The sequence below is a fragment of the Schistocerca nitens genome, chromosome 1, assembly GCF_023898315.1.
Source record: "Schistocerca nitens isolate TAMUIC-IGC-003100 chromosome 1, iqSchNite1.1, whole genome shotgun sequence".
Classification (NCBI taxonomy): domain Eukaryota; kingdom Metazoa; phylum Arthropoda; class Insecta; order Orthoptera; family Acrididae; genus Schistocerca; species Schistocerca nitens.
This window is the reverse complement of record NC_064614.1, coordinates 642,845,408-642,864,438: the sequence shown is the minus strand read 5'-3', so window position 1 is coordinate 642,864,438 and position 19,031 is coordinate 642,845,408. Positions and strand designations below refer to the sequence as shown.

At 41.2% G+C, this 19,031-nt stretch overlaps 1 protein-coding gene across 1 annotated transcript in view; it reads left to right on the top strand.

Annotated features, from left to right (window-relative positions):
- The window catches only part of LOC126258200 (polycomb group protein Pc), a 69,854-nt gene extending 59,876 nt beyond the window's left edge, over window positions 1-9,978 (top strand). Inside the window, exon 8 of the mRNA XM_049955622.1 lies at window positions 9,447-9,978. Coding sequence (XP_049811579.1) covers window positions 9,447-9,731 — 285 coding nt within the window. The 3' untranslated portion in view covers window positions 9,732-9,978. The remainder of the gene's footprint in view (window positions 1-9,446) is intronic.
- Window positions 9,979-19,031: the final 9,053 nt, after the last annotated feature.

The following is a 19,031-nucleotide window of genomic DNA, read 5'->3' as shown; positions in this document are numbered from 1 at the left end:
ACGTGGGAAAAATATATCTAAAAACAAAGATGATGTGACTTACCAAACGAAAGCGCTGGCAGGTCGATAGACACACAAACACAAACATACACACAAAATTCAAACTTTCGCACGCAATGGTTGCTTCATCAGGAAAGAGGGAAGGAGAGGGAAAGACGAAAGGATGTGGGTTTTAAGGGAGAGGGTAAGGAGTCATTCCAATCCCGGGAGCGGAAAGACTTACTTTAGGGGGGAAAAAAGGACAGGTATACACTCACATACACACCCATATCCATCCGCACATACACAGACACAAGCAGACATTTTTAAAGGCAAAGAGTTTGGGCAGTGATGTCAGTCGAGGCGGAAGTACATAGGCAAAGATGTTGTTGAAAGACAGGTGAGGTATGAGCGGCGGCAACTTGAAATTAGCAGAGGTTGAGGCTTGGCGGATAACGAGAAGAGAGGATGTACTGTTCCCATCTCCGGAGTTCTGACAGGTTGGTGTTAGTGGGAAGCATCCAGATAACCCGGATGGTGTAACACTGTGCCAAGATGTGCTGGCTGTGCACCAAGGCATGTTTAGCCACAGGGTGATCCTCATTACCAACAAACACTGTCTGCCTGTGTCCATTCATGTGAATGGACAGTTTGTTGGTCATTCCCACATAGAAAGCTTCACAGTGTAGGCAGGTCAGTTGGTAAATCACGTGGGTGCTTTCACACGTGGCTCTGCCTTTGATCGTGTACACCTTCCGGGTTACAGGACTGGAGTAGGTGGTGGTGGGAGGGTGCATGGGACAGGTTTTACACCAGGGGCGGTTACAAGGGTAGGAGCCAGAGGGTAGGGAAGGTGGTTTGGGGATTTCATAGGGATGAACTAAGAGGTTACGAAGGTTAGGTGGACAGCGGAAAGACACTCTTGGTGGAGTGGGGAGGATTTCGTGAAGGATGGATCTCATTTCAGGACAGGATTTGAGGAAATCGTATCCCTGCTGGAGAGCCACATTCAGAATCTGATCCAGTCCCGGAAAGTATCCTGTCACAAGTGGGGCACTTTTGTGGTTCCTCTGTGGGAGGTTCTGGGTTTGAGGGGATGAGGAAGTGGCTCTGGTTATTTGCTTCTGTACCAGGTCGGGAGGGTAGTTGCGGGATGCGAAAGCTGTTTTCAGGTTGTTGGTGTAATGGTTCAGGGATTTCGGACTGGAGCAGATTTGTTTGCCACGAAGACCTAGGCTGTAAGGAAGGGACCGTTTGATGTGGAATGGGTGGCAGCTGTCATAATGGAGGTACTGTTGCTTGTTGGTGGGTTTGATGTGGACGGACGTGTGAAGCTGGCCATTGGACAGATGGAGGTCAACGTATAGGAAAGTGGCATGGGATTTGGAGTAGGACCATGCTGATCACCTGCCACCCTACCTAAAACCTCTTTCTGACCCACAACTTCTTCCCTTTTGGAGGCCAGACATACCAACAATTAAAGGGAACAGCCATGGGTACCAGGATGGCCCCCTCGTACGCCAACCTATTCATGGGTCGCTTAGAGGAAGCCTTCTTGGTTACCCAGGCCTGCCAACCCAAAGTTTGGTACAGATTTATTGATGACATCTTCATGATCTGGACTCACAGTGAAGAAGAACTCCAGAATTTCCTCTCCAACCTCAACTCCTTTGGTTCCATCAGATTCACCTGGTCCTACTCCAAATCCCATGCCACTTTCCTTGACGTTGACCTCCATCTGTCCAATGGCCAGCTTCACACGTCCGTCCACATCAAACCCACCAACAAGCAACAGTACCTCCATTATGACAGCTGCCACCCATTCCACATCAAACAATCCCTTCCCTACAGCCTAGGTCTTCGTGGCAAACAAATCTGCTCCAGTCCGGAATCCCTGAACCATTACACCAACAACCTGAAAACAGCTTTTGCATCCCCCAACTACCCTCCCGACCTAGTACAGAAGCAAATAACCAGAGCCACTTCCTCATCCCCTCAAACCCAGAACCTCCCACAGAGGAACCACAAAAGTGCCCCACTTGTGACAGGATACTTTCCGGGACTGGATCAGTCTCTGAATGTTGCTCTCCAGCAGGGATACGACTTCCTCAAATCCTGTCCTGAAATGAGATCCATCCTTCACGAAATCCTCCCCACTCCACCAAGAGTGTCTTTCCACCGTCCACCTAACCTTCGTAACCTCTTAGTTCATCCCTATGAAATCCCCAAACCACCTTCCCTACCCTCTGGCTCCTACCCTTGTAACCGCTCCCGGTGTAAAACCTGTCCCATGCACCCTCCCACCACCAACTACTCCAGTCCTGTAACCCGGAAGGTGTACACGATCAAAGGCAGAGCCACGTGCGAAAGCACCCACGTGATTTACCAACTGACCTGCCTACACTGTGAAGCTTTCTATGTGGGAATGACCAGCAACAAACTGTCCATTCGCATGAATGGACACAGGCAGACAGTGTTTGTCGGTAATGAGGATCACCCTGTGGTTAAACATGCCTTGGTGCACGGCCAGCACATCTTGGCACAGTGTTACACCATCCGGGTTATCTGGTTACTTCCCACAAACACCAACCTGTCAGAACTCCGGAGATGGGAACTTGCCCTTCAGTATATCCTCTCTTCTCGTTATCCGCCAGGCCTCAACCTCCGCTAATTTCAAGTTGCCGCCGCTCATAGCTCACCTGTCTTTCAACAACATCTTTGCCTCTGTACTTCCGCCTCGACTGACATCTCTGCCCAAACTCTTTGCCTTTACAAATGTCTGCTTGTGCCTGTGTATGTGCGGATGGATATGGGTGTGTGCGAGTGTATACCTGTCCTTTTTTCCCCCTAAGGTAAGTCTTTCCGCTCCCGGGATTGGAATGACTCCTTACCCTCTCCCTTAAAACCCACACCCTTTTGTCTTTCCCTCTCCTTCCCTCTTTCCTGATGAAGCAACCGTTTGTTGCGAAAGCTTGAATTTTGTGTGTATGTTTGTGTGTCTATCGACCTGCCAGCGCTTTCGTTTGGTAAGTCACATCATCTTTGTGTGTATATATTTCCGTGACTGAACAGTGTCAATGTTTAGGCTTCAAGCCTCTCGTTGAACACAATTATACACTAAATGCCAGTTTTTCCAAGCATTGTATGCTTTGAAACCTTTTGAGTCCCACCTCTTGTTCCAAGTATTTTGCCTTGGCATGTACAACAGTAACATCACTTGAAATATTCAGAGTACAAGTTCATTTGTCAAGCTTAGTTGCACATTAGCATGTTTTGGAAACTGACTTTTGTTTCTCGTTTCCTACTTCCGAAAGTGCAGCTTCAATTATTTTTTTGTTTGCTCAATTTTGTATTTAATGCTGATGGAGGAGTGTTCAGTTTTCGTACAACATCAGCACACTTCATGTGCGAATTTTTGTCTCATGTTCTGCTTTTCTTTGTTTGTTACTAGGTTCAAAACACACACACACACACACACACACACACACACACACACACACACACACACACACACACACACACGACTGAAAGTCGATCAAATGCTAAACATAAACATAGAACACCAGCAAATTAGTTACATGCTAATAAATATTATGTTTATTGCTTGACCACTGCCCCTGCTTCTGATTGTTACTTGTCAGTAGAAGTGAGAAGTCATTGTTAACCCTATGAGAACTACTTCTGCACGTCATTTCTGTCATAGCAAAAGTCTGCACGCTGCCAAAGTTACTGTCAGTGACCAGCACTGTGCGCTGCAAACATCCTACTCGCATTATTCACAGAACTCTTGTTGGCAAAAGTTGCAGTCGCCTGGCAGAACTGATACCACAAAATTTGAACATGTTAATTTTTTTTTTTGGGGGGGGGGGGGGGGGTGTGGATTGTATAATAAAGTCGTTTAACATGGGTTTAATGCAGCTGAGAGTGGGACTTCAAAAAAATGGATGTACTACATACTGAGATTACACTGTACTACTCATTTTAATGTTCCAACTGTAAATACTTTGGTCAGTATATTTGAGTTGTAATCAGTGTAATACTGGTTTAGCAGAGAAATGATTCATTCCTCAGTTATACAAGAATGTTGTGGGAGAGTCCCATAAGTTGTGAAGGCAACTGAATAAGAGCATTGGCATCGTGAGTTGAAGTCCCGTAGTGTACTAAAGGAAGCAGTGAAATGATAGGTTGCAGGGGCAAAGAGGGGAGGATGCTGCATAGGAGAATGGTTGTGATAAGTAGTTACAAGAAGCTTTCTGTAGAAAGGTGTAGCATTTGAGATACAGATCTTTTTATTTGTAGTTATCTACCTTACTATGATGCTTCTGAAATATAATACAAAAATTAAAAGAATTTTATGATTGATGTTTCAGCAAGTTGAGTGACAGCCACCATCCAGCTGTATTTCTCTCTTGAGTGCCTCATGTTCACTGTGTTGCCTTGTTTTTAGGTGGGTGCAGTGTTTTCTTCCATGCATGGCTGGCTGCACACTGATACTACCCCTCAACACTCATCTGTCAGTCATGAAGTAATTCTGATTTAGCTATAGTACTGTCAAGCCCATAGAATCTGGTGACATAAATTTTGCTCGTCACATTCTTGCCCTTTTGCAATAAAATGTAACACCGAGTAGTGGTGGCTGTGGGTCGACTTTAGGATGCATAGTGCTGTATATAATATACTTGCAATTTTTTATGGTAGTCGTGCTACAATATATTTTAATGAAATGTCAAAACAGGTTATAATTCTATCAAAATACAGTTGCTTTTGTACTGAAATTTAGTGAGGTTTAATTTCAATAACAAATCAGTAAACAAAATGTACGTTCAATTTTGTTACAGATTCTTTATAACTTCTTGGACACACATGTAAAATGTAAATGGTTCCGTTCTTTTAAAGTATATAGAACACAAACCAGTAAAGACTGATTATGAAGATGAACTTGTTAATGCCCATTTATCACTGTCTTCTCATACATTTTTTATCAAATTTGCTGCCAGTCAGAACCTTGAGAATTCATACTAGTAATCAAAACATTGAAATAAGTCGTGCCAACAAAATGGAAGGTTGAGAAGGCAAAAAAATAATTTCGAACTAAACAAAAAATCCTTTAAAAGATCATTCCAGTCATGATATCATGTGAGTGGCAACAGCAAACTTGCTGTTCTTGACAAATCTTATATTGCATGGGTGTAATATGGACATAACTGAATGCACAAATTTCATAGATGTGCTACAGTAATACACTAACTCACACATTCATTCCTACGCAGTGGCCAGTTTTGAAGTCATCAGACTGCTGCTAAAATACAGCTATTTCCAGAGTGAATGTTTCACTGTGCAGTGGAGCTTGCACTGTTTTGAAACTTCATGGTACATTAGAACAGTGTGCAGGGCACTGTCACAACTGTAATAAGTGAGCTGTGGGTGGTGGTTGATAGGTCAGAGCATTGCCATTTGCAGGCAAGGTTCTGGGTCTGGCTTCATGTTCCAGTCCAGCACGAAGTTCTCATGTTTCACTCTCCAACACAAAATTCACAAATTTTTCTTATAGTGCCTTAATGAAAGGATACTATTTTCAGAACCATAAATGCTAGTTGACAGGGTGGCAATTCTTTTGAAAAACCTGTAATTCTTAGGGCATACATTTTATAAGGAAAAACTACGGAATTTCATAAAATCTCAAGAAATTCTATGTTTTTAACCTAGCATTAAAATTTAGTTTTATTGAGTTTTAAATCACAAACTTATAAAATAAAATACTTTATATTTAAAAGTGTGTTAATTTATATTGAATAATATTCATATAATTATCGAAGCTTAGAAACTGGTTGCTGTTACACTATGTGATCAAAAGTATCTGAACACCCGGTTGAAAATGACTTAAAAGTTCGTGGCGCCCTTCATCGGTAATGCTGGAATTCAGTATAGTGTTGGCCCACCCTTAGCCTTAATGACAGCTTTCACTCTCGCAGGTGTACGTTCAGTCAGGTTTCTTGGGGAATGGCAGCCCATTCTTCATGAAGTGCTGCACTGAGGAGAGGTATCGTTGTCAGTCAGTGAGGCCTGGCACAAAGTCGGCATTCCAAAACATCCCAAATGCGTTCTATAGGAACCGCACAATAACCCTGAAAGAGTGGTTCAGTGTGGGGTGGTGGAGCGGTGAAGTGGACTGCGATAGTCGTCATGGGGTTGTGGACCACTGCGGCTGTGGCGGGGTCAGAGCCTCAGTCGTTTCTAGGTCCCTAAACTAATTATTTAAAAGTTTTTATTGGGTAACATGGATGTAAGATGGCTATATAACAGCAGAATAGTTCTCGTATTGTACACCTTGCTGTGGGAAAAGTCTGGCTTCCAACTGCAGCTTATTTGACAGAAATATCATCCGTTGAAATTTATTACTTCATGGACCAAACACAAACCTGTGTAATGTGCAAGACTATATGAATTGTTGATTGAAAGCCTCACAGTTTGGGAAATATGCCAAATTTCAATAAAATTAAAGAAAATTTGAAGACATTTGGGAAAATTTCAAACACTTATTTCCCTGCTGTATGTAGTAATTACAACTTGATTCGCAATCAGTTGGGAAAGACAATAAAAATTGAATGCACATAAAGTGTGAACTGAAACGAGAAGCTACTAGAAACTTCCAGTGACTAAGTTATGGAAAATATACCTTTGTCACCGATAAGCTAACTTCACAGTGAAAGTAATTTGAAACTGTCCATCTTTACTTTCTGTGGCTCCTAATTTCAAAATTATGTCACATGCAAAGCAGGCGGATCGTCCCCAATGAATTCTGAGGAAGGGTTGAGCCAGTCAGTCCTGTAATGGAAACTTGTAAATTAACAGAAAAGGGTAAAGTACTTTAATATTGCGTGCTAGATCTACCCATTGTGCAAAAGCGTCAGCAGCCATTTTGATGTGGTATGGGTGAATACAAAGCATTTGGACTATAAGTACTTTTTTGTGTTACATTCTATTCCTATCATATCAAACCTTCACAAATCTTAAAGAAGTGCAAACAATTCAGAAAGGAATTCCACAGGGTGAGGTCAGTCAATCCCTCCTTACCAGTGCTGCGTGGTGTTGCCTGTTGCCTCCCGGCTCAGCCGGGTACCCTGACGAGTCACAGGCCTCATGGTGCATTGTGTCTCATGCACTCTGTCTCCAGTGCAGTTGAGCTTGACTACCAATCGTGTGGGCAACAGGACAGAGCGGTCAGACTCAGGCAGGAAAATGTGGTGCGATGCACGGCTCTGATCCGCAGAGTATCAAAACATCCCGAATTGTTGAAAAAATATAACTTGAGGTAGCCCCCATAGCCAAAATTGCAAATGCATGCATGTGTGGCGGTGCTCTCAACTCAGTGGTAAACTGGGTCAAATCCTGATGGTGGAAGAAATTTCCACTGCCATTATTTGATCAGCAAGGAGAGGAGTGGCGGTGGTGTAAAGCTCCTGATCACCAGTATTTACACCAATGTCCTGGATTAAATTCCAAACAACTCTACAGTGTCTCATGAAGTCAGGGCATGAGCCACTGGGGCAGCATTAAGCTTGGCGGCCCTCTTGTAATCACCTTTGTCGTCATACAGCACAATTATGACACTGCTGTGTACCCACATCTGTTACACTCACCTACACTCCAAAGGTACATACATAACACATATCTCATATATCTGCAAGGAAAGGTGTCAATGAGCACAATGGATGAACACCCTTTCTGTAGGCGGCTGAATCCAACCCGTGGGATGTCCCAGCCAATAGTGCTGCATGACATTTGTATTTACATTTTTATTTTGATGTGAAGTCTGTAGAAATGCATAATTTGGTAATTGATATTTTCAGCATGAGTGAAGATCACATGTTCATAAGGGTGTCATCTTGTTGGGAAGATATGAAATTCTCACGAAAAATAGTTTCTGTGGAAACATTTGGGAAGTATGAGAGACTCTAGGGAAGTTGAACTTTTACTGGCAGAAAAATCACACTGCTTCAGAATGAATGTGGAATTGTGTAAGGGAAGGTGAAGTAGATTGAATTGTTGCCGAGCTTGTTGCTTGATTCCAACTACCTCCAGCATGCTCACCTGCCTCAGAATCTTTGTTGTTATCTGTTTGTCTAGTATGAGTTTTCTCACTACAGATGAAACTTACAATAAAACATTTTTAATTTATCCAAGTAACTGTGTTACAAAGTGTTATGATTGAACATTATTTCCTGGAAGAAAAAAAAAATTATCAGTTTCTTATATGTCTAAATCCAAATCACAATAGTGTCCTATGATGTGAGGACATGAAATTGTTGCTTATGAACCATCCATTGGTTTTGGAGTGAGCTTGTAAAATTCCAAACAATCACCTTGTGCCATTACTATCAATTCCCTCATTTGTCAAGAATGGTTCTGTTTTATAACAAGTAATTGGACAAAACAGCAAGAGACTGTAAATAGATACAATTATTCACCCTAATAAAATTCCATGCTGTGTAACAGAAGTTTGCAGTGAGAACCAATTGTTGGTATGAGGAAGTGGGCTGAAATAAGAATTATCATTATGTTAGTAAAAAAAAAAAAAGGAATTTAAATAAGAATGTTGAAGCAAGAATAACAAGACTACTGTGGTACTTGAAAGGATGGGAACGTCAAATTTATCTCCTGTGGGGTAGTACAGCAATGAAATTGATTTTCCAACTGTAGACTTATTTGATCTGAACATTCGAGGAAAATTTGTTGCAAATTGTAAATTTAGTTCATTACACATTGCATTAGATTGTGTGTGTGTTTTGAACATTACCTTTTTACACTACAAGCCACTCAGTATTACATGGTGAAGAGTACCTGGTGCACCAGAATAATGTTTCACCCATTTTGTTCCTTTGTGATTGGTGTGTGAGAAGAAAGTTGCCAGTACCTTTGTTTATGTCCAAATGTGTGTAATTTTATGCCCATACTCATGAAAACAAGTAATAAGATTCTCGACTTTCAATAAAACATGGATGCCAGTAGATTTCTCATGCTGTATCCCACAGAAGTTTTAGCAACTGAGCAATGCTCTTGTACAGCTGTCCCTCAAATTTTGACTCTGGATTAACAGAAAACAAATTGGTAAGGGTGCCAGGCAAATGTATAATATTCAAGTATTGGTCAAAGATGGGTGTTTTAAACAATCTCCATGGGTGAAAAACACATACTTAGATATCTGCCATCCTCTAACTAGATTTTGTGAGTGTTCCGTGTTCAAATTGCTCAAGATAAATAACTGTTTTTTTAGGTTTATATTTAATATCTGCCATGGTAGAATATGAGTTCACAATTCCTTTAATACATTGTTATTGTTTTTAGTAAGACTTGGTGAGGATACATGGTGAGCCAAGTAGTAATGGAATTCACATGCTGAGCTCTGATAATTTTTTGGTGAGAGTTCTAACAGAAAATTACTCACGAAATTTTTATCCTTTTTTCAGAAAAATGCAGACTCCCAGACAGACACAGGCAGCAGCCACGTCTCACCAATCACAGAAATATCAACAGAGGGCCCTGGGAATACAGCAGAAGAGCAAAGCGTAAAGGCATCCCGTGCACCTGTTATTCCAAGTGCTCGCTATTGGCAAACAGTGAATCCAGTGGCGGATCAGGTATTCATCACTGATGTCACAGTCAATCTGAAGACTGTTACAATCCGGGAGTGTAAAACAGAAAAGGGTTTCTTTCGTAAGCGTGATGAGTCAAATTCTAGTGATGTAACGTGACTTGACATGATGTACTTTAAATTTGATGCCTACTGGCTCTTGAAATGTAGGGAGAACAGTGAAGAAGTTTGTGGCATGATGACATTCAACACTAACCAATGTCACTGTATCTTTGAGATGTACAAGTACATATAAATTGAAGTGTCACCTTACATTTATAGTCACATGGAATACGAAAACATATTTTTGCTAGGAAATTGTATGTTTATTGAGATTATATCAATAAAACTGGCATTGAGACCCACAATTAAGTGTAATTATTTTGTAACAATCCTTATGCCTAAGAGTGTTGTTATTGTCAACTGCTATGAATTTAACTTTTGTTATTATCAGCCATTCATTTGACATCCACTGTTGAACAAAGGTGTTCTTTAGACTATAACATGCATTATGGTCTTCCATGTCACTTCTCCACATTTTCGGATGTTCATCTATTTACCTTCATTAAGTTGTCACTTTGGTCTTTTGTTTTGCTTGTTGCAATGCCTTTGATGTAGGATTTTCAGTAATGGGCTGGAGTAAATAGCAGTAGGTGAATGCAGGAGTCATGTTTTGTAGCAGGAACCTTAGGGGATGCATAGTGGCCTGAGAATACATGTGGTTTGACTTTGATGTCACAGAGTTCAAAAAGTGACAAAAGGATATCAAGGAGAATTTACCACATTTCAGGGCTTGATTTAAGAAAATAATCATTTTAACAGAGTAATGTGATGAGGTCTGGGTAATCCAGAGTTCACGTCTGCATTGTTTGGAAGGGACAACTGTATTTATCATAGAGTGAAAGGAGGATACTGGTTGGAGGATTTGTTTGTGAGTAAGATCTGCGTGGTAGTTGCAAGAGAGGAAAGCTTGTGAGTCAAGATTGCTGTTGTGGTGTGGAGGGGATTGGTGATGTAGCAAATAAACAGATTAGCCATAACATTAATACTACCACCTGCTTAATAGCAAGTCAGTCCACCTTTTGATGCAATACAGCAGCTATTCTATGTGGCAAGGATTCGAAAAGCCCTTGGTAAGTTTCCAGAGATAGCATATGTTATGGACTATTAAAACCTCCTTTTTTTTCTTCAAAAAATTGACTCCAAAATTCCAGTGCATCTTATACTCATAATAAATATAAAAATGTCTTTTCTTAAATTCCCTCCAGTCTTAAAAATGGCCATATATCAGACAGAACGGGAAACCTATCTCTAGCTTGCGACATTTGATTCAACTGGCGGCAGCAGCAGTGCACCAATGCGATGAACACAAGTCCGAGGGATTCACAAGCTTGCTAACACTGTCTCCCTCTAGCCCCCATGACAAACCCAGAACACTGTGTAGCCTATGATGTATCATTGCCGTCTATGGTGCCAGTGAACTTTTATTGAAAGTGATTTGTGTTATCGGTAACAGTACAATATTTTTCCTAGTAGCTAGTTTCATGCATGTGATGGGGGCTGTAAACAGAGAGTAATAGAGACACAGAAGAACATGAAAATAAAGCAGCCGAGTGGCATTTTGTCCCTCCACCAACAAAAAAAAAAATCATTCGTGATTAGTGGGCTAGTAAAGGAGAACTGAAAAAAATGAGGAAGACTAAATGTGTAAATAGAGGACTGCGTGCAAAATGGCCCAAACTAGAAGGTGATGTGTTGAAAAGGATTCAGGGACACTGTCAAAATGGCACTGGAATTTATACAGAAATAACTCAGATACATGCTTGTAAGTTAGTGCTGCAGTGGAACCTGACAGGCTGTGGCACTTGGTTGGTGCCACAGGTTTATGAAGCATTATGGACTTTGCATGCGAACCAAAGCCACATCTTATAAAATGCCACAAGAGTTTGAAGAGAAAATATTATTCTTCCATCGCATTATTATTCAGGTTCGAAAGGAAACCTGTGTGGAACTTAGCCGAGTAGCGAATATTTATGAAACTCATCTGACATTTGATGTGCCAAGTAACAGAACTACTGCCACGAAAGGTGCTAAAACTGTAACTATAAAAACAAGTGAACATGAAAAAATGCACTACACTTTTGTTCTTTCTTCTTGTGCTGACAGTACTAAACTTAATCCACTGATGCTTTTCAAGTGCAAAACAATGCCAAAATCTTCTGAAATACTGCCAGATGGTGATGTTCACGTACATGACAAGGGTTGGATGGAGAAGGCTGGTACGAAATTATGGATTAACAGTGTGTGGGAGGAAGGGAAAGGTGCTTTACTGAAGAAGAGTTCTCTTCTTGTGCTAGATCAGTTTAGCAGTCCCTTGAAAGAGAAACAGAGATGGGGGAATATAGAGCTTGCTGTTAATCCGGAAGGACTTAACTTCACAATTGCAACCTCTTGAAGTCACGATAAATAAACCACTTAAAATGTATATGAGAGAGGAAAGGAACAAATGGATGAAACCTAACATTAATTCGCACTGAAGGGAGCTTGAAAATGACCTAAAATCAAACAAGTGTGTTAGTGGATAAAACAGTCATGGTCTAGAGTGAGAGAACACATTTTTGTTAAATCTTTCAAGAAGTGCTGAGGAGGAGAAGAAGAAAGTTCAGAAGATGAATTTACATAGATTTTAAAGGTCAGTTCGGTTTTATGAACTAAGAATATTTTTAGTCTGACTTTGCAATCTAATAACAAAAATGGTAGAAATGCTATTTTTTTAAAAAAATGCTTAAAAATTAAGGTGCGTCGTATAGTCCATAGTTGGTACTAGATGTGTACACACTGGTCACACAAGTCCTGTAAATTACAGGCCTGTGCTTAGTGAACAAGGAGCTGGTGCCCGATAGCATCCTGGATGTGTTCCGTCAGGTTCATATCAGGTGTTTTTGAGGGTCAAGATATCTGTGATTTCACTATCAAGCTCTTTAGACCACTGTAGAATGTTTCTGACTTTGGGACACACACAATTATCCTGCTGGAAGATGATGTCACCATTGAGGAAGACACCAAGCATGAAGGTATGCAGTAATGTTCACTTAGTCCATAGCTGTCATGATGCCTTAGATTACTTCCATGGCTTGCATGGAAGCCCAGGTGAATGTCCCATACTAACCTCACTGGGCTGCATCTGTAGTGTGGTGCACTTATTGTGCAGCTGTTCACCTGAATGTCGGTGTATATTGGCATGAGCATCAACCTGACGTAGCATGAAATGTGATTCACTCAACGAGGCAACACATTTCTGTTAATCCATGTTCCAGTCTTAACTGTATGCCCAATGGTATCATAATTTTTGCTGTCTTAACATGGGAAAATGGAAGGGCCACATGCATGCCGAACAGTGTGTTCCGAAACACTTGTGCCTGCACCAGCACTGTATAATCTGTTGTCAGGTCAGGCACAGATCACTGTCTCTCCTGCTTTGCAGAGAAGAAAAGCCTCCAACGTTCATATTGTGTGATGACGCATGAATATCCAACACCTTGTTGCCTACTTGTAGTTTCACCCGTCCTTCAATCACTTTGCATAGATTGTCATGACAGTAGCATGCAAACAGCTGACCAGCTTTGCCAGCTTATGAGCTGCAAATTGGGAAATCCACTGATGTAAAGAGGTATTGACAAAGGGTACCTTGTTATGGCCCAGCACCTGGGCATGACCAAAGATTGCGGATTGTAGCATGCATTGGAATGAATACGTCTGTCATCCGGACCCTCTTAAATTCGTAATGTTTTTATTTTGCATTTTGGTATTCTGGTTACTATGAGTTTGTCGATTGTCATTTTTTGTTTGTAGTTCACTGTTACTGGTTTACATATTGTCATGTATCATTTGGAGTTAATGAGTGGAGCTGTGGTTACCAGAAAATGGATTGCCAAGTGGAGAAATCGGAACCTTTTCAACATATTCTTCTGTTTGAGTTGAGGGGGTGACAGCAGCGGAAGCAGCCAGAAACACTTGCGCCATGTATAGGGATAATGCCATTAGACAGAGCACAGCAATAAAATGGTTTTCTCGGGATCTTATGACATTAGTGACTCTCCACATTCAGGAACACCTCCTTTAAACACATTACTCCAGAACTGGCAGATGTGATGAACTGTGATCATTCTGCCATCGTGCAACATTTGCATGCAATGGAGAAGGTTCAAAAATCAAGTGTATGGGTACTGCATGGTATAAGCCAAAATCACAGTCAGTTGGTGGCCATTTGTGCAACTCTGCTTGCTCGTCATCAATTGGCTTGTGAATGACACCAACCACTCCTATCCTGTATCATTAATAGTGACGAGAAATGGAGTCTTTATGCCATCATAACGAAAAGAAGGGAACAGCTGAAGCCAAATAAAGCAGCAACTCCCTATATAATGACTTCTGCACATCCACAAAAGATAATTTTATGCATCTAGTAGGACAGTGACTGTGTGGTGTACTACGAATTGCTTCGCTGAGGTGTAACCTTTACTGCTGGCATTTATTATTAGCAATGGAGTCGTCTTGCAGACACAGTCCAAAAACAACGACCAGGAAGACTGCATAAATTTATGCTTCTCTACAATAATGTTTGCCTGAATTCTGCTAGACTGACAGAAACAGTATACTGAGTTGAATTGGGAAGCCATTCCGCACCCATGTTGTTCACCTGATCTTGCACCCTCAGATTTTCACCTTTTCTGATGTCTATCGAACAACTTTCAAGGAACTTCCTTTCTGGATGAAAAAATGCTCCGAACGTGGCTCGATGAGTTCTTCATATCAAAAGCACGTGATTTCTACAGTTGTGAAACCAAAACGTTACCCCAGCATTGGCAGACTGTTATAAATAGTGAAGGAGAATACATTATTGATGACTAAAATCTCTGTTACATGTATCTATTGTTTTATTAAACATACGGAGAAATGCTACGAACTTATGCACCATCCCAAAACTTAGTTCATTCCAGCCTCTAGCAGATAGGGTAAAGAAAACCAGCCTTACTCACAGGATTTCAACAAAACATAATTGTTAAGGCTTTTGTGGCTACTTGTTGACAAACTGTCTGTTGGCTTCTGTCTTGGTTCTTCGGCTGAAGTTCGTCTGATGATTTTTCTGACATTTTGCCAGCACAAGTGGCTGGCATTGTCAAAGTTTCACCCTCCATTGCTGGTGGTGGAATGAAGCTGAGCTCGCGGCCACGAACTATATGTACCTGGTGCGCCAACATCCAAGGTATCTCTGCAGTAATGTCGGCTGCAGTTCTCTTGCTACCTGCGACGGTTGTTCACTGCAGCACGGGAAGCCAGTAGCTGTTTACCTGAAGGCATTCTTCTTTCTTGTTGAAGCTATTCTTGTGTTTATGTATTTCTATAACATCTTTGAACAAGCGAGTTTGGTAGTTCTTCTCCACACCCAGAACTTCCGAGTCGGTGAATTTTACTATGTGGTCCATCTCACACAGCGCATGCTCTGCCACAGCCAATTTCTCCACCTGCCCCAACCTGCAATGTCGCTTATGTTCTGTGATCCTGGTGTTTGATCGTCCAGTCATTCCAACATAAACTTTTCCACATGTGCATGGTGTGTGGTATATTCCCGACATTGCAAGTGGGTCCTTTTTCTCCTTTGCCGATCTGACACTCTCTCTGTCAGTTTGTAAGTAGTCTTTATGCCATGTTTGGACAATAAATGGCCAATTCTGTCTGTCACTCTGGGAATGTATGGCAGAAAGCCCACACCTGACATCTCTTTTTCTGATTTGTCACTTCGCTGAGTGTTTGGCCCCGTTATACTCCTAATATAACTTGTGAAGTACCCATTGCTCCTCAGAACACTTTCCAAGTGTTGTATTTTGTGTCCGAGATGATGCGGCTCACATATTCATCTTGTTCGCATTATGAGTTTATTAATAATGCCTCTTTTCTGGCTCTGGTGGTGATTTGAAAGTTTGTGCAGGTATCGGTCCATGGGTATTTGTTTTCAATACACGCTGGGTCTCAGGTTTTCACCATCCCTTGTGATCAGCACATCTTCAAGTTGTATTATTTTGTCCTTTTCTACTTCCATGGTAAATTTTATGTTGGCATGGAGGCTGTTCAGGTATCTTAGGAAGTCACCGAGCTGTTCCATGAAGAAGTTGGCCAACACTGGACTAAGAGGACTACTCATGGCAACACCTTCCAACTGTTCATAGACATTGCCATTCCATGTGAAATAGCTCATGGTGAGACGGAACCAATGTGCTCCAGAGAGTCACTGAGTGGTACTTTTATAAACAAAGAAACAACATCAAGGCTGCCCAGAATGTCATTTGGTTCAAGTTTTAGTTTCTTCAGCTTCTCAATGAAATGTCCTGAGCCCTTTACGTATGTGTCAGTCTTCCCTATTTGGGGCTGTTTTGCTAGTTTATACGTCGGTGAGCCAGGAGCGCTAACAATCGTTGTTAGTGGAATGTTATTCCTATGGATCGTAGTTAATCCATACAGCGGAGGTGGTAGGGCTTCTGTGTTGCATGGGTTCCTCTATATATCCATCGCCAGAGAAGACGCCTTGATTAACCAATTTGTATTTCGTGTGATATGCTGCATCGGATCTGTGCTTAGTTTTCAATACATGGTCAGATCTAATAGCTCACTGATCTTCTGCTCATGATCTACATCTTCATTACTACAACAGTCGCATTTCCCTTAGCAGCAGGCAATACCAATTTACTCTAGTCAGTGTTAAGATTCTTAACAGCGTGTACCTCTTCTGTCTTCAGGTTGCAAGCTGCTGGTTTTGCTTGGTGCAGTATCATAGGTGTTTCCTCTGTTCTTCCACAAGGAAGGGTCCGAATGACCACTTCGGTATTAGCAGTGATGTCCTCCATAGGTATAGTTCTCAGGATGATAGTGAAATTCCCTCCTTTTTGTAGGACAGACCCTTCCTCTTCGATCATTATTGTTCAGTGAGTTTGACCACTCTGCGTGACATGTCGGGAATCGCCTTGTCGATCTGCTTCTGGCATCTTGCAAACTTTTTTTCTGTCGCACTGTGAAACGCTCAAGTTTTTTCTGCATGGTTCTGTGGGTGATGCTGTCGATCTTGTCCCAGTCGTCTCGATGCATCCTGCTACTTAGTTGATAGAAAATATCCAGAAGTTCCTCATCCGTTCTTGCCAAGTCTCTGTGTTGGATGTGCCTGGACGGTGGTGAACAGCTACATACATTTCAAGAATGTTGGTGTAGCACCTTTATCCCAGCACCGGGACAGAAAGGTGAGAGAGGACATCAATCACGCTTTCTTCTTCTGTTGTTGGTCAAGGCATAACATAAGCGACATTGCACAATGGGGCAGATGGAGAAATTGTCTGTGGCAAAGCACGTGCTGTTTGAGATGGACCATGTAGTAAAATTTGCTGACATGGAAGTTCAGCCTGTACAGAAGAACTATCAAACCTACTTGTTCAGAGATGCTATAGAAATACATAAACACGAGAATAGCTTCAACAATAAAGAAGAAAGCTTCAAGGTAAATGGATCCTGGCTTTCGATGCTGCAACAAATGACCAGGGAGAAGCCCTTGGAAATTGGCGTGTATAGTTTGAGGCAGTGATATCGACTCCAGTCCACCACCAGCAATGGAGGATGAGACTTAGACAATGCCAGTCACTCGTGCTGGCAAAGCATCAGATGAACATCGGGCAAAGAAACTTGAGACAGAAGCCAACAGGCAGCTTGTCATTTCAACAAAACTCGCAGTCTGCAGCATTGTCCCCAGAACTCATTGTAAACCCCTTGTATTAAGTGAAAGGCTTGAACAAGGGACTTCAAAGGTATTATGGTAATCTTGGCTGCAAATTTTTAGGTTTGTGTTACAAGGTTGAAAACTTTTGGGTTTCCCTAAATGGCTCAGGTGTTTACTACAAATCGGAGACTGCTACCCAGCTAAACTGACTCTGTGGAGTCTGTACAAGGTGTGACTGCATGCCCAGAAATTATTAGAAGAATGTATACAAGGTTTTTGCTACTCTGTCTAGTACAGGTAATTAAAGCCTCATGAGACCCCAATATATTAGTGTATACCCAGGTGAGACTGTAAAAATATAATGATCAATTGCCATAATGTTTAACCCAAATCCCACAGCTGGAAGCACTCCTAAGAAACGGTAGATCTTGCATTCACAGAAGTACAATTCACACTCACATGACCACTGTCTCTGGCCGCTGTGCTCATGTGAATGTGTGTGCATTTTCTACATCATAATAAGGTCTGTTGGCCAAAAACTCAAAAGTATAACAATCTTTTTGTTGTGCCTGTTTGCAACTCAATATCTCCTCTAAACGACGAGTAGCAATCTATCCTTTTTATAATACTGAAGAGATTTATTGTTACTCGATTGAAATATTGGTGATAAATCACTAGAAGCAATTACAAGCGCAAAATACTCAGAGGGAACTGAAGTGGGAGATGACATAACACTAGTTTGCAGAAAAAGCTGGTACCAAACTTAGATTCCTTCAAAGAATCTTACAGAAATTTAATTCATCCTTGAAAGAAGTGGTTTCCAAGACAAACCATTTCACCAATTCTTGAATATTGCTGTCAGTCTGTTACACTTGGTACTTTTTCTTAAACTTTCAAGCTATGAAGTATTGATAGTCATGCAGTAATAACTGGTTAAACTATATCCAACAGCAAAAATAATCTTTGCATGTGGCATTGATATTTGTGCTAGAAGTAATATTTGAGTCCAGCAAAAATAGCTGGCAATACTCGAAAAATGTAGATGCATTCAGATGTGTGTAATTAGAACAAAATCACACACTTCTTAAAATCATGTTTTTCTGAATCAAGGTGAAGTTTGAATGTTTTGGACAAAAGACAGCTGCAGCAACAAAAAGATTTTGTGACCTATTATTACTTTTTGTCTATTGCAACCTTTACTGTCCTTGTCATAATCATGATTGGCAGACTGAGAAAGAGAAATTGAGGTGGAGTAATACAGCATTGTCACTAACATTGAGTGAAATTATTAGAAGATGGTGCAAAAGAAGAATCGTGCATCATAGTGAGGTTTACTGTTTAAATTCTAAGAGAGTAGGTTCCAAGAAAAGTCGGGGAACATATTATGTCTTCCCACATACATCTCTCGAAATGGACAAGGAAATTAGAAAAAATTAGAGCCCATGCACAGCTTGCGAATGTAAAAGGGAAGGAAAGAAATGATAGTGGTACCAGAAGTACTCTCTACCACACTTAGCTTGGCTCCACTCTCGGAATTTCAATGCAGTAGATTATATACATTAATGACCTAACAGACAGTATTAATAGTAACCCTAGACTAAACGGTGCACTACACAAAAATGTAGAAATGCAGTACAATATCAGTCAGTTACCAAATCAAGT